Source organism: Folsomia candida, unplaced genomic scaffold (genome assembly GCF_002217175.1).
Source record: "Folsomia candida strain VU population unplaced genomic scaffold, ASM221717v1 Fcan01_Sc001, whole genome shotgun sequence".
NCBI lineage: Eukaryota > Metazoa > Arthropoda > Collembola > Entomobryomorpha > Isotomidae > Folsomia > Folsomia candida.
The window spans coordinates 11,738,511-11,755,507 of record NW_019091193.1 but is presented as its reverse complement, the minus strand read 5'-3'; the positions used below and the strand labels follow the sequence as shown (position 1 = coordinate 11,755,507).

The 16,997-nt window shown below is 39.1% G+C and overlaps 2 protein-coding genes across 2 annotated transcripts in view; both read left to right on the top strand.

Moving 5' to 3' along the window:
- The first annotated feature begins 25 nt into the window (after positions 1-25).
- On the top strand, positions 26-1,531 carry LOC110849985 (trypsin-1). The gene is made up of 5 exons (XM_022097475.2): positions 26-199; positions 289-586; positions 679-785; positions 898-1,074; positions 1,146-1,531. The coding sequence occupies exons 1-5, from the start codon at positions 127-129 to the stop codon at positions 1,376-1,378; spliced, it is 888 nt and encodes a 295-aa protein (XP_021953167.1). The 5' UTR covers positions 26-126; the 3' UTR covers positions 1,379-1,531.
- A 4,105-nt stretch (positions 1,532-5,636) lies between these two features.
- Positions 5,637-16,997, top strand: part of LOC110841884 (zwei Ig domain protein zig-8) — a 34,567-nt gene continuing 23,206 nt past the window's right edge. The window contains exon 1 of the mRNA XM_022087583.2: positions 5,637-7,677. The gene's annotated coding sequence lies outside the window, so the exon portion shown is untranslated. The remainder of the gene's footprint in view (positions 7,678-16,997) is intronic.

Here is a 16,997-nt window from a genome sequence, read left to right as displayed (position 1 = left end):
ATTACTGCGATAAGATAAAGTTAATTAGGTGACACATTTAGGACGCAATGAAGTCATAGTTTTCGCGAATTTATAGCAGGACAAAGGGTAGTGGGGTTACTACTTGTAGGACTCGACAGTTTTCAAATGTATTCATTCATAATATTTTTAGGGACCCTCACCTTGTGCTCTTGCATGGAAGTGAGAATCACGGGGAACGGTAAGAGAACATTAATTATTCTCAGTTTGTGTACTTACTTGTATTGAGTATGCCTTTATAATTACTGCGTAATCTGTGCTGATCTGTAGATTCTTCTAGTCGACACGTACCTGATAACGAGTCTCGCATTGTGGGAGGAGAGGAGGCGATTCCGCATGAATTTCCTTGGTTGATAAGAATCCAAAGAAAGACTAGTCAGAGTCTCGTCTGTGGAGGGACAATCATTGACAGAAACTTAATTCTGACCGCAGCGCATTGCATAGGAAACGCGAAAGACGATGCCAACAAATATGAAGTTCTTGGGGGTGCCCATGACATGAATGCCATGGAGGATACAAGACAAGTAAGGAGCATCACAAGGATTAATTGCCACAAGGAGTTCAATATGTAATAACCATTGACGCAAAATACACACATAAATATATGCATACCTTGGGTGATATAATATGATTACAATTTAATGTGAATCTTGATTGAAGAGATACCTTCCAGAATGATATTTGTATCCTTGTACTGGCATCCGACCTGACTTGGACCAGGTCGGTGGGCCCGATCAAACTTGCGAATACGTCTTCCGTGATACCAAGTAAATATTGAATGACCAAGCACTACGGATATGTATAAGAGTTATTTATTAAGGTTTACAAAAGAGTACATCATGGATAAATTATTGTTGCAATCGTCTTGGGATCTTGTAGACTCGGGAACGACTGCTGGCTTTGGCGTGACCGTCGAGGGAAGCTCTGCCACATCCAATCTGTTACAAAAGGTAACAGTTCCAATCGTTTCTAATGAGAGATGCTTCCTTTTATATAAAGAACACGTGGAAATTACGAACGAAATGATGTGCGCCGGAATTTCTGGGAAAGACTCTTGTAAGGCATTGGAAAATGAACTGTACATACATACATGAAATTGCATAAAATTACATACATGCATTTCGTAGGCCAAGGAGACTCTGGGGGAGGGTTAATGTGTAAATCTCAAAATCAAGAGACCATTCTTTGCGGCATTGTTTCTTTTGGAGCTGGTTGTGGTCACGAGGATTTTCCGGGGGTCTATAGCAGGGTCAGCTCGTATGAAGCCTGGATTTCTGAAAATTCTGCAAGTTCCTTTTCTCTCGTTCCAATAACAATATTGACTTTCTCAACTTTGCTCAAAGTTGTAACTTTCGACTGAATAATGGATTCTGATTGACGGTTCTCTGTTGACTTGCAAGTCGCAAGCTAAATATAAATTCATTTCATTGTATGACTCATACCTACATGTGTAAATTGGCAGACTTAATTGGGACTTGGCCAGAGTTATTAAAACATACAATGAAGTATAACATTCTTTTAAGCGTCTTTACAACTATTATTTTCAAATTAATCGCATATACATAGCTAAAACAAAGTACTCGAATTGTGACTACTTAGGATTAGTTGTTAAAGAAATTGGCACTTTGATATATATTTAGTGATGTTTTTTATTAAAATGTAAATAAGCAATATGCACTTGAATTTTTTCAACAGAATAACATATTAATAAAATACTTTGGTTTAAACTGTCGGGCGATTTAAAATTTTTACCAAGAAAACGTCATGAACATAGTATGTACCTAATGTACTTCAACTGTTCTCCAACCTGCATTGCAGAGTCTCTGTCAGATTTATTATTGTGCATACTACACCGTTTGTAGCTACACACATATACTTGACCATGGAAGCAATTTAAAGAAAAGTCAACTTTTTTCTCTAATAAAGTTGTCTGTGCTAGCTCAAGCAGCAGTTAAAAATATAAAGACACCCTGGGAGACGACGACTTTTGCGAGGCACACCACATCTTTTCAACATCAACATCATCCTTGGAGGGAAGAGGAACTGAGTGGACAAGTCCAGGACAGGAAGCAACATTCCAAATTCCTACGATGGTTCAAGTCATTCGGCTTGAGGAGTGACATCCCCTTTCACAAAACCAACCTAAACCTATAGCACAAGTATGTACGTACATAACTAGATATATATGCGATATAGTGATCATCACATGAATAAAGGGGCCAAGAAGAGAGGATGGAATGTTAGACGCCGCAATGACCCAAGTTTCTCCCATGGCAAAAATTTCTCTCTCGACCGACATCTTTCAGTCCAGTCAGTCTCATTATTGCAGTCTTTAAGTTTCTTCTTATGCTTTGGTCGATTTATGTGTACTCGTATTTCGCACTGCTCTCTTGTCCCGTCTCTGTCTTATATTTGATGAAATGAATAAAAACTGGATTGCACGTCACAGTTTTGGAATTTCCTGAACGTGGCGGATTGGGAGTAGGACTGAGAGAAAGTTGCGTAAGAATTCAGCCAAGTGCAGATTCCCATCCAACTTCTTCCTCCCGACGTAGGTATGTAAGTATGCAATGGCGAGAATATTCAAGATTGGTGTCCTTCGGATAAGTAAGCATCAGAGTGGATGAGGAAAACCGAGAGAGCAAGCAATCCACTCCGGCAGCAACGAGGAGAGAGAGCGAGGGGAGCGTGGGAAGAAGTACTTCACCCAACAAACGTGCTCCAAAGGAACCGTAAAGACGTCGCTTTCTCCGTCTTCTCCATGCGAAGTCTGCGTCTCTTCTTCCCCCCATAAAAAAGTTTCATGATTTCGTTAGGCCTAAAAACATGGAAAAGACATTGCTACGAATTGCAATTTTCTGATGGGCTGGCGAAACTTTCTGTGTGGCAAAAAAAAGAATCGTCGCATACATACTTACAAATAAGCCATGCAACTTGGCTTCATATTCATATATCTTCTGACCACGAGGCAAATAAATGTATAGATGTGGAATGCATTTTTTGTATTATTGAGGATGTCGAGTTTGGGGGAAGGTTAAAGAAAGAAAGCCAACTAGGGCTAATTCACCTTTAATCTGGGATTCAAATATATTTAATGGAAACAAGATGTATTTACTTACATATATTGTTCTAAAATAAAAATAATCGTGTAGATAGGAGCCCTAAATTAGATTAAAGTAATCGTCCTAAATTCTATTTAAGTTTGATTATTTTTATTACTTGCATCATATTTGTGTGCCTTGTTGCACTTATAAATGGATTGTGAATTATGATATATGCAAATCATAGTTTAATTTTATTCAGAAGTTTCGTATCTGCAGACCCTAGAGTAATCTAGTTATTTGAGCATCTCGCTGTATTCTCACGAGTTTACGCATAATCAAAATCAAGGAAAAATAATACGTAGAATTATGGTATAATTGTTTTTTACATCATAATTACTATAAAATAAACACGGTTTCCTTATGTAAGTTTAAAATTTTTAAAACGGGTAAGAAGTAAAATCTACATATTTTGTGTCACTTTCCATTCTCAACAAGTTTGTGGAGCTGCAGGTAGCAGCATGGCAAACGAGTTGGAAACAACGAGTTAATGGTTCTTGCCCCCAGGCCCCGTCTCGAATTTACCACCCGTCTAGAAAGCATTTCATTTCTATTCTATCATCATAAAAATGCGAATAAAATTTTCCTTGTGTAAACTAAATTCCAAATGTACACTTTCACCGCTCGTATCACGCACAATTTTCTATAATGTGTTTCCTCACGAGGCGTACGAGAAGGGGCGGAAGAACAACACAACGCATCCCCACCACTACTGACTGACACATGAAGAAACTCGTATGTCCCGAGTATCGGTCCTTTCCATTCTTCTTAGTCTTCCTAAAGGATCAGTTTTCCATCATCAACTCACCCACCTTGCCAATCTGTACCATGGCACGCAGCATGCGTACGTGCAATTTTATTATTCAATTTGCCTTAAATTTCACATGGCTTGACATATCTAATAAAGCTTGAATTATGCATAAACGAAATGTCTCAATAAATTATTAATTAAGTTAAATATGAACCTCTATCAGATAATTATTCGAGAAAGTAAGTAAGTGTGGACCAACCGCACAGTATAAAGATACACAATGTCGTACATATTTTGTTAGTGTGCCTTGTCTTTTCTACCATTATTATTGGATAAAACTATCCTGAATAGGTAACAGAAGATGCAGTTATCATAGGAAGTTCCCAAGAAATATGCACTGCACCAGCTGGCGAGGCAATAATATATTAATATGCACGTTGGGTTCTATGTATGTATAAAGTAACCAATTATTTTTACGTACGTTGGATTAATTTTGACGCCAAGTCATATACGTTTTTAATAGTTTATTGCGTGTTCGTGAAAGTAAACCCTCGTCGTCTACAATAATGTGTCTGTGATAACGAGCTTCGCAAACCAAGTTTGACGAGCAATTACAGTTTTATGACTTGCGAGGTGTTCATCCTTTTCAAGCAACCTCCATGAACCGTAGGACAAAAACAGTTTCATTCATTTCGCTCTTGTCGGTCTCAATTTTAGGAAAATGAACTGTTCGCAATAAAATATTCATGTATGTGTGCAAGCAAACCTTGTGTTCCACTGATCCAACAGGTATACACACGTACGTATATGCGGCGATATAAAGAAAGACCAAACTTGGGGAAAGTTACGGGCATACATAATTTCATTCTAATACAGCGAGTCCAGTCCCACAATGACATGCACGACTGCTCTCCAATTTGTAATGTGTTGCAGTAAATCCAGATTTGAGTTCCTGATAAATGTGCCAAACAAAATCGTGAAGGCCCACATCTCATCAAAATAGGAGTTTATTTCCCTCCCGGATGTGCAAATTTCGTATGTACAATCATTTATTGACGATGTAGATTTCAGCAACAGTAAAGAACCATGTATAAAAAATTTGCATTGAATAAAGTTATTAGTTGATAAAACTAGATTGGAAGCTAAAACAATTAAGTAAACACGTAAAATATTTGTTATAAACTGTTTTATAACGTTAAGCTTTGGTTACTCTTTAATTAAAAAAAATTGGGCGTCCAGAATTTCTGTTTTTTTCACATTCGACCATACTTTGACTTCCAATTGAATGGTGAATGATTGCCTCTTGTTTAAAAAGGTCAGATCGGATTGCAAAAGAAATTGCAACCCGTTTCCGTGCCGAGAATTAGAATGGTGGTTGATGATCCGTCTCAGCCATCATTGCTTAACCGAGCTTTTCACCTCTTGCGTGTATCCTGTATACACTCGAGTCAAAGATTCACTCTCGTATTTGTTCTCATTCGAACACTGATCTTTCCAGAAATCTATCATCCTAAATAACCCACATATCTCAAATTAATTAAAGTACTGCAAGTAAATAAACTCCACAATGATTTCTTGTACTAGTTTTGATGTAAATTGTAGTGCAAATAATTTGGGAATTGCTACGAAATAATGTATGTAGTTTTCCATAAAGAATTCAATTCACCTACTTGCCCAGCATTTTAAAATCATTTTAAAACAACTCAACATCCGTCAGAGATCCATCCTCAGCCCAAGTGGGAGACATTTGAAGAGAAAGCATGGTGTTGGACCACCATTGGAATTTGGTGCACTTGAATTTTCTCTCCCTCTCTCTCACAGTGGAAATGCAGTGAGAAGTCTTCCTTCTCGTAACCGGAGCAGTTAAAGCCCAGGAGCCGGGTAGAATTCTGTGGCAGTTCAGTTTTGCGGTCCGGACACTACAGAGTGACGACCTCAACCCAGCAAAAGCAAGCAAAAGCAAATGCTGTAACACAGCCAGAAATTGAAGTGGAAGACAGTGTACTTGTGCATACTCAATAAACAGAAGTCCAACTTTCACCAAGAGAATTGAGACTATTTAAATTTTCAAACCACCCTTTCAATAAACTAGCTCCGGAGTCAACACTAAAATCTCAGAGTTCGAAGAAGACCTAGTTTTCTTCCTTCAGGCCACCCAAGCAATCTATCAATCCAATGTCGATTAGTATTGATTCACTAAATGCGTACAAATAGCTTGAGGAATATTATCAGAACTGAATGAGTTTGGATGAGTAGTGAGTTTCCTCCAATACTACAATTTCTGCACATTAATTTGAACTCGAAAATATTTGACTTGCTTTCATTGATGATTATATAAATAACTAAGCTCCAATGTTATAATTACAACGATATAACCGTAACCGAGTACTATAGTTCAGCTGCAATCAATTCGCAATTACTGTAGAACAGCAATTTCAATTAAAAATTATTACCTGGTCGCTAGAAAATATACGTAAAATTGTTCATCCAAAGCACCTCAAAAACTCTGGACGTTGACAGTCGGATAAGAGAGATGTGCAAAAAACGCATGCAACCTCAAAAGTGACAGTAGCCATGAGTGGTTGACGTGCATATAACCCCAAGTCGGACCGTGTGAAGAAAGAGTGAAATGTGCAACATTAGCAAGTCAAAGTTAGATTTTTCTTTGGCATGTTGGGATCAGCAGCAAACAGTGACTCAGTTTCACGTCTTTGTTGGAGAGCCAGTCTCTTATGTAAATGACTCAATAAATCCAGTTCCTTGTGTATAAAAAGTTGAAACTTTCAACCGTTGAAAGTGACTGACTGAACCACAGATCAAAAGGGAAACAAACGGAATTCATTGAGAAAGGGAATTATTCATGGCAAGTCGGACGACCAACTCAAAGAAGGATTTGCATTGCTCCTCTCAATTCCGGTTTACCATCAAAATATTTATCAATTCTCGCCTCCTCCGTTTCAATTATACTTCTCTGATTTGAAATTCAAACCCCATGTCCAGAAAGTCCTAGCTGCTGCTCCTCGTGTTGACTCGTGTGAAGTACGTATTCCTTCCAGTTTTGCATGTCTTAACTGGTTCACACAGCTCTGAGGCAAATACTTCTTGTACTAACAAGACGGCACAGCATAATTTGAAAATTCTTGCTACACCTTCACCCACTTCTTCTGGGGAAAATTGGCAAGATACATGCATACAATTTCACGACTACCTCGTATCATCTCAATTGTACCAGAGGAAGCATCAACAGCCTGAAGAAGCGGATGAATCTCTGGTGAAGTATTCCTGTTATAATAAGAATTTTTACCCTATAATCCAAAACAAACACGGATGGAATAACCCACCACCGAGAATCTACAGAAAAGAACTTGACTAAATGTGAAAGCAGCACAAGGTGAAAGACTTAGTTATTCGGTATGGGTTCATAACTTCCGTAGTGGTTAACCAACTTACTTTCATACTTAGTTTGGTGGTACGGTAAATTTCGAGGTTGTTGGCCGATCAGCTATTGATTTCTTAATGTACTTTTTAGCTTCAATCTCTGTTTATCTTTATCCTACATCCTTCACTGAAGGAGAGATTGAACAGACAATAAATAAGTGAACTACTTGCTTGCGACTAGGACTGCAGCTACACACGTATATCTACGTACAGACGTATAATAGCCAGTCAGTCAGTCAGACTCAAGTATATCAAGCCCTTCTTAAAACAAATCTGACAAAAATACGAGCTAAACTCTAGAACGGGAGAGTCTTCGCCATTCGTCTTCTGCTGAACCAGCCACTTTCTCCTGTACAATAATACGACCCCGTAAGTAATGCATTTTATTTCCTCCTCTCTCCTCCTATCCATCTGCCCTATTGAATCAGGCAGGGCAAACTAAGCCCAGTGGCATTTAGCTACTATGTGTATGTACCTACGTACCTATGCACCACACCGAGTGTCGAGAGACCACCCCACCAAACCAACCCACCCAGCACGTACATATGTACTGGCCGTTGCTTTCACCAACAACGGACTCACTTTTGTGAATTGAGCTCTGTTCCAGGCTAACTTGCTTTCACTCTCCACCTGACTGATCCACCATGACCCAGAGTCAAAGTTGAAAGTGTATACAAGGCAGATAACTGATTGAGTAGCAAGACTTGTGTCTCGTTAATATTTTAAAAGCAAAAGTGCTCTGCCCAGATAAAGAAACGGAGGTATTGACTCCCAAAAGTCGCCCATCACCATTCCAATCCTCCCCTTGTTTATCATGACAAGTCCATCAGTCATCCGTCGAGACACTGACTGATTAGTAATTATCAACTAAATCGATTTTGAGTCTTGGATGCAAATATATTCCTCCCTGAGCAAAGACGTTAACGAGCAAATAATCCGTAATCGCCTAAAGAAAGGATTAAATTTATTTATATTGAAACTATTACATGGAAAGGAATTTCATTGGTTTACGATCCCTTACTTTATGGGTGCTTGTTTGCTCTCCATTGGCACACAAAAAGCTACCAGTAATCAACTAATCCTTATTTACGTATGTACGCAGCATGACAAAGTTGGAAACGGCATTAACAACTTTTGCACACCTTCTTGACAATCCGTGCAAATTTGTCGCATTTCACTTGTTCTTAAAGTGTGAACAAAGTCAATTCGTTAGAGAGAAAAGAAGGAGAAAGTTTTTTTGGAAAAACATTCGTCCATTTGATGCTTATTCACTCTACGGTAGTTTTGCGTATTACAAGGAAGGGTAGACCATGTTTTGCTTTTGTTCCTCCTTGTGCATTTGCATCATGGGAACGGGACTGAGGGTGCTTTAGTGTCTTTGCTGAGTCTACTAATTTAATTTATTTAGACCAGTCGATCCATTAAAAGTTCTTGAAAGCGGGATCAGTTCAACATGCTTACGTGCTGCTGCCGGATCTTGTAGAATTGTCGTCCCTTCATCACCATTTCCACTCTCTTCTTAGAGATCTCTTAGCTCATCTACGTTTTATCCACTCAATTTTACATAGATCTTGTAGGTATCCTTCCGCTTTTACCATCCATCCCCGTAACGTGTAGGCTTTATTGCCATCATAGGGATTTCGTTTTTACGGAGGATGGAAATTGCGAAATGGAAGGGAAATGGAGGTGGAAACTTCAATGACATTGCTTTCACCGAGAGACGATGACACGAAGGTTGTGTAGACTGCATCAGGCAATTTACAATTCACGTACAAAAGGAAGGGGTCAATAGGACTGTGTCCTCCTCTGCAAAGTTTCCGTAATGTAAAGTTTTTAGTCCCAAAACACAAATCAAGTAACTTTCAACCTTTTTTAGCAATTGCATTATTCTTTACTTTTGTGAACTCAGGTATGTACGCTCAGCTTATGAAACCTATTGCTTTTGTACACCACACGGGCTGAGCTGAATGGGCTACATATGTACGAACCCACACAGAGGTTGAATTCGACGTCTTTGCCTTTCCTGTCTCCAATCGTGGTGGTGGCAGTGGCAGTGGCAATAGTGGTTTTCCGGTGGCATATCTGCGGTTTACTCGAGGTTTGTTTGGGGAATTTGTCTCACTCTCACTACTCCTGTCTTACCGTCTGAGTACAATGTTTAGGATGTGTTTTCCGCAAAAAAATGGTTGTGGAACTGTGGGAATAGTATAAATAAATAAATCACAGAACGGCAGAAGGGTGAGCGAACATTCGTTTTAGTTTATTGCTTTCACCCGCGTGTGCTTCAAACTGCATCCATTTCTTTGACCCTTCCACTCAACTTCAACATTGTACTAATATTTAGGACCAAAATACTAATGTTCCTTTTCATCCACAACAAAATCATGGGGTCCTGCAACTTATTTAGCTTAATGAATAGAGACCAAGAAAAGTTGACGTGTGGGTTGGATAAGATTTGTCCAATCTGTACGGAGTTCCACACTGGTGAAAACCTTGTCACAATTACTTTGCAAGGAAACAACCGAGTTACAGTCCAACTCGTTTCGTAACCTGGATAAAATTGACAAAAAGAAAACTCTTGAAATGTCCTCTGCGTGCCATTTTGTGGAGATTCACAAAAAAACTGTCATTACAGGTGACAATAAGCTGCTCGAAGTAACCGATATCTCCCCGACTAACATTTTTTGTCACACCAGAGGTAATCTGGGGAAACGTCTTTCGTGTCACCTCAACTACATCTCGAAATTATGTTGCACCGAACTTTCTCTCGTCATTTTTGTTAGACTTTAACTATTCCCCCTCTTTTATTGTGCCTCAGGTTTTTTGGGAAACCTTGGGTTTAGTTTTCATTTCGTTGGGTTTTATTCTGACCTTATCAGAACAAAATCAAATTTCTCTCCTTTGGTTGGGCTTATCATTTATTGGAAATTGACTTTTCCGATCTGTATGCAATCCCTGCCGGCACTACGGCAGTATCTACGTACACTAAGTAAGCTGGAGAATCCTTTCCCTAGATACAGACAACAAGATGGATGCTTACAATTGACTAGGTCACACTTTTCTTTGCAAAATCACATAAAGGAAAGGTAGGCAGTTGTTTACTTGGTCTTTAACTAAATTTAGCTACATTGTTTAAAAGTTTGCAACTTTCTCCATAAACTGACCTCGGCGAGCGAAGAAAACCACGTACACATATGTGAATGGACATATAAGTATCTATATCCAGCACCCTGCCAATCATACAGATAGACAACCACAATCAATGTTTTCCTTGGTGAGTTATTGGCACCATTGTGGAAAGTAACCTACATTGAGCCGCACGTTGCCTCTTTCTGAATGAAGAAGATGAGAGAAAGGAATGCAAGGAGGAGAAAGAATGTGGGATTTGCTCCCTAATAAAGCATCCAATGCACAACTTTTTACTTTTACTTTTTCACGTCCGAATGAATGAAACAAGTGTGAAGGCCTAATTGAATGATTCCCGTGAAACAAGCCCAAGCTTATTATTGAGTGAGCCTATAGTGCACACGACTATCTGCACACCTCCTGACTGAGGCTGACACACACTTCCATTCTTGATTTTCTCTTCACTACTCGAGGATGATAATGATGAACTTCGTTGCTTAGTTGTGACACGTTCTGTTTCCGTGATGTTGCTTATAAGACAAAAAGTTTGCAACAAACGTGCTACCTTTGCCTGCAACCTAAAACTTGTACAACTTTGTTGGATGACCGACCAAAAGATATTTGTTCAAAATTATTCAAGTGTGTCTGAGACAAGGTTTAACAATACATACGTTCTCTGCACAAGGCCAGACAACACGTGGTTACTCCTCCCCCTTTTCTGAGAAACTAGTAATTTAATTTCTGAATCAAACAATAGTGGTGAGCATGTAATGTAACCTCCTTAAAAACATTGTTCGTAGTTCCGGATCGGATTCGCTATTCTACTTGCAAAAGTACGTATGGAGGTACGAAATGCGGGTGGGAAGGAGGACGAACAAAGTAACCAACTTAACCAAATTAGAGATGATTAATGGCATACCTCACGCAACATCAAGTACGCCGAACGATGGTATATTGTCCATCTCCCTTTGTATTGGTTCAGTTCTTGACTCATGCTGAAAGAGCAGAGGAGTACATTAAGCTGGCGGAGTCTCTTTCTCTTTGACTAATCAACCACTGCGGCGCAACTAACCTGTTTGCAAGCAAACTTTTGTTGGAGAGGAGAAAGCCTTGGGGTACAACAAGGGAGAGAAACGTTGTGCTTGCCGAACAGACCGCAAACCCAATAAAACTATCCATCGATACGACCTGGAAGGCAAATTATGAAGTAAATATCAAATTCTCTGTAAATAAATGCCCCAGGTTACATGTACTTTCACGATTAATAGGTTTAGATAATCGCCATTGTTATTATTACATTATTAACTACAAAGACGGGCAAACTGCATAAACAAGTCGTAACCAAACCGTTATTGATTGCCCATTGTTCTGTTCAGCTTCGTTCTTGGGATTGATTAATGATGAAAGAAAACCACCCTTCATTAAAAATTTGAAACAGCTCTTGTGGTTTGGTAAAAAGTCGGGAACTGTTAAAAACCGAGTCAATTTATTGTCATGAGAAATTGACTTTTTGAGCTGAAGTGTAATTAATGAGTACAGACGTTATTGAGGAAGGGTTAAGATTAAAGCGGGTGAGTTAGTTAGTTAATGCTGTCACTTTTTACTTACTTACATACTAACTTACATACAAGTGAGTTCTTATTAGTGGATTACAAACCTGAACGAATAGCCTTCATTCATTTACCGACGGCGAGATGGGAAATGGGAAAAACGTAGACAAAAAGTGGTGACAGAGTGCTTTCTCTGGTTTCATTGTTCGAGTTCTTATGCGTGAAGACCAATGATCATATGAAGGAGCAGTACTATACAGCATTCAGCCCTTCCCTCAGCCACCTCTTGGTCCATTTCGAGATGGATTTTGGATTGAAAGGGGAAGGAAAACCAATTAGGAAGTCGTACGTGGCCTTTCTCCTCTTGTCTCTTCCTACTACCTGTCAACAGTACGGCTGAAATCACATAAATAATCTCTGCCACCATCACTCACACTCTGGCCTTTCATCCTTTCACCGACGGATGCGGCCTAAAAACTTATACATTCTCATTTCGTATCTGCCCCCAGCAGTCATTCACATGTTTAAATACTTGAAATGAGAATTATCGTAGTTGGTACGAAATAGATACACATATTCCAACTTACATACCGGACCAGGTACGTATGTACTTATAACATTGGCATGGCTTTATTCAGGGGGAGTTAAAATGTTAACATGTTATGTCACATACCTATTTGATAAATTCCCCAAGCTTACTTTTTGAAATGTATCAAGTGGTATGAAAAAGCAGTGGTCCAACCGTCACAAAGAGCGGTGCATAATGTAAAAGTGTGATCCATGACAAGTACATTCTACGATTCGTTTTCAGGTCACGACACAATTCCATCAACATATTCAGCAAAAGTTTTGTAATAGACTGTTCATTCATTATACAACAAAGTTATTGCAGTAACTTTTCACACCCGTATAATTCAATTTAGTCACAAATTTTGTGTGTTGCTCGCAATGAGGTTACCAGCTTTTCTTCTTAGTAATCACATCACCCCATTCCTTTTCTACACACACAAAAATAATATGCAATACACAATATGACTTTACTTATTTATGTCATACTAATAAAACATACAAATAATTTTTTATCGTACTCTTATGTATTTTGCGTAAGGAATAATAGTTTGAATACTTTGGAATGTCAAAGCTTGAGTAGTTGGATTAAAAAATGCTCGTACATTAATATTTTCACGCTGTTATTGAAGTAACATTAGTTAAAGCATGGATGAAGTCATCCCAAATCTAAGGAAAAAGATATAACAAAACTCAGTGAAACGAAGGATGGAAAGAAAACTTTCATTTCCTACAGAGAAACCCAAAATCAAATTTGTGGCAGTGGCATCATTTCAACTCTTATATACATATGCATATAACTCGTGGGGAATGAAATATTCGCAGAGATCGCGCATTTGACTTATCTAGATTCTTTTGTATTCCGCAAGACCAGTCTTATCTCCATTCCGCTCTCATATCGTTCGTGCAAATAAATGAAATCATATGAATAAAATGGGATGAGACGACAGGAACTGATGATGATGATGAGAATGGCATCAACCAGACATTCATCCCTTGTCGTCTCCAACCAAACGACTTCACCAACTAAAGTGAATTGGGTTTCAGACAAATGTCAAACCAAACCATGGGCTCTTTTTCCTCCGAGTTGTACAACCCAAAACCAACTACGTACTTGGAAAAGTACAATTCCGAGTGAAACAAATTAGGGTGATTACCGTCGAACAACCGGTACAGTTGAGAAACAAATAAACAAGATCAGATCTATCTATCGTCTAAAAAATCTTGCACTTTTACTCTCCTGAACTTTGCTTTTCTGAATCAAGTCATTTATTTACGAGTTACATACAAACGTGAATTATAACTCAGCCACTAGATATATAGTGCGATTAGGAAAGCATGCAGGCAGAATATATGTAATTATAGCATCAATCTCACATAATCTCAAGGTTAGAAGTATTTGACGACGCCCCAAATATCACAACCACGTTTTAAAATAGTACGACAAGCTTTGTAGTCAGTTGCTGTCATTCAAGATCAGTTCCCTGTCTTCATGTCACTGTCTCGACCGGAAGCTTGTACCATTTGCCAGTCCGCTTTCGGTAAACATTTATTTGGACATTTGATCACTCACACTTGCAACACAGTCGAGGAGAAAAGGAACACGATTACGCCAGATCCGGACACAGGCTACCAACTTATGCATATACTCAATCCTGTCCAAGTGCAAGTTTATGTAAAGTTTTTGCGTCATCAACTCTAAGCACTTTTCTTATTAGATGACATCGTCTTCTTCTTATGGTATCATAAAAGGCAACGTTGGCCAGTTTTTGGTTTCCGCTGAATTTGTAATGCAGATCAGTTCATTATAGTATGGATTCGATTGGCATTGATGTACTTTCCTCGTGATTGCTTTAGGAAATTTCGTCGTCATTTTCTCAAACTATTGTTTGGGGTCATACATACACGGGGTTCTTGGGCTCACGTGCTGTATTATGCATGCGTAAATATGTATGTGTATGTACGTCAGACGCAGTTGATTTTTTAAAAGTAGTTTCCCATCCCCATTGTATATTGTCATACATATTGTTTCCTTTTTTGATGTCTCTGTCGTTTCTCGGCAGACGCGCGGTGACAAGTAACATTGTGCCATCTAAGGCCATAAGGATGTTCCTTGTCAAACCTCTTAGCTGTCAACTTTGGACTTTCACGTCTTGGATATTCAGCTCACAGCCTTCACAGGCTTCTTGGTGGAGAATGTTGTGTAGTCCCCTCCGGGAAGCAGCCGTGTAAATATTTCACTTGTATTTAGTACATTTGCAACTTTTCGAGTAGTCTGAAGCATAAGAAACAAGAGCGGTCACATGGACAAAAGCGAGAAGTTGGCATCGGTTTCAGTTCCGGTGTGAGCGTCCCAATTGTTATAATTACTGAGAAGGGCTTTGCGACAATTGTTCCTTCCTCCTTCCCCTCTTCAGCGGAGTCGCGCAGAATGCATAATTACGTTTCCACTGGGATTGAATAATCTTCGAGGGGAGAATTCTAGAGTGTCATTTGAGTTGCTGTCGAATTAAACTGGGGGATTCAAGACTGTCTGTTATGTGACAATACGGATTACTTCATGGACTAAGCTCCTTGTTTATCTTTACAATTTTCTAGAGTTTTCAAACTTTTCATCAGTCTGGAAAAGTAATATTTGATACGGAAAACAATTCTGCATCGAGACATTTCTCATAAGATCGTTGTACATAATTATCCATTCATATTTACACGACATGTTCAATTGAAATTGTGTGTTTGAACTTGAACCAATCAAAACGATTTGATTATCTATTTATGTAAGTTTCCAATTTGATTTTTCTTGCCCACATATTGCTGAATAATGGTAGTAAAGGAATGCACTTATCCGGATCAAACAACTCACGCATGCAGAGTTGCAGTTGAGTTGCTTTGTCGGTAACTGAAAACTGACATTGACATTAATTTTAAATTTGTTGCAAGGAAACTTTAGCCCTTTGAGCTCAGCTTGCTGTGGGTGAAAAGTTTTGTGTTTCGGCCAATTTGTGGGGTGGCAGGTGATTGAGTGAAGGCAATGAAAGTCAGAATGCACATGTTTGTCACTGAGGAGACAGACAGTGGGACAGGTACATATAACGGCCCTGTTCTCTCCCGTGTTACCCGCACGAGGGTCTGGAATGGGAGAAAGCAATCTTGGTTGCTCTGGTCTCCATTTGTTGTTTTAAAAGAACACAGGAAAAGATTGAAATTGAAATATTACGGGAGTTATGGGGAAAATTTAGCAATTTCTGAGCCATGACTATCTCACAAAGGCTGCATTTAGGTGGCACTGTTACAGTCGTACATACGGACGTACATATGCATGCCAGAGCACTTAATCTCTCACACACCACACCCAGCTCCCTCAATTTCCTCATGTGTGTCTTGTTCAGCGTCATGGCAAGCAAAGATGTGCCTCGCTTGCATATCCTGTTGTGCTCAGTAGTCCAAAGCGAAATTGCCTCATGCTGTCTGCCCCAGTTGTCGACACTTTAGAGCCAAAGTCGTCCTCCTTCTTTTCCTCTGCTATTTCTTATAAGTGTGTATCTACGAAGGATACAATTCCGCACACAAATAAAGCTATCGTCAATTACTTATAAGGAAAGTTAGTCAGTCACTCAGTTTTATGTGGTGGCTGGAGCAAAAGTTGAGAATTTTCATTCTGTTTGCAAAGAACCTTGAAGAAATCGTACATTGTTCGCCTGTGTTTCTATTATTTGCACAGAGTCGGAATCAAATGTCATTACCCATCCTCATCCTCTGTCCATTTATGCCACCACCAAAGCTTTTCCAGCAGTTAGTTATCTGTCCATCTTCTGTCTGCCTTCTGGCAATGTGAAAGTTGGACAATGGCATGACGGCTATTACATATTGAAGTTGTGCTACATCAGCAGCATGGCCACCACCCACTATCGCCAGCAACCTACAATTTATTTACCAACACTGATTTCCAGATACTTCCTCCATCCACAACAGCTCCCTTAACATCACATCCACATAACAATAACTTGTCTTATTTTTTACAATGGTCAGACGGGCTCCCATTATTGTTGCTATTTGCCAAGAACGTTGATATTTCTGACATTGGTAGTCCCGTTTTGGAGGAGAATGAATGAACAGCAAAAAAAGATTGAAAGGCACCTAAATGTTTGCAATTACTGTCCACTTATTATCCTTGTCAGCATCCGTTACGCACAATTATAGACACGTGGTCAACATTGAACATGGAAATACTGTGAACATATTTAGCTACTATTGCTTAGGAGAAATCACGGAGGCCATAATACAATGATAGTTGTACAGCCTTTGTTATGCTACCCAGAGATCTATTGTTAATGTGAAACGGATTCCAACACCCTTAACTTAAAACATAGTCTGAATTTCCTCGTATACGTATGTGCACACTTGCATACGTACATGTAGTTATAAAAGATGAACAAAGATTACACA

Coding starts and splice junctions, on each gene's coding strand:
- LOC110849985 (XM_022097475.2), top strand. CDS start 127: ATGTATTCATTCATAATATTTTTAGGGACCCTCACCTTGTGCTCTTGC. Junction 200..288: donor AGTGAGAATCACGGGGAACG/GTAAGAGAACAT, acceptor GCTGATCTGTAG/ATTCTTCTAGTCGACACGTA. Junction 786..897: donor TACGTCTTCCGTGATACCAA/GTAAATATTGAA, acceptor GGGATCTTGTAG/ACTCGGGAACGACTGCTGGC.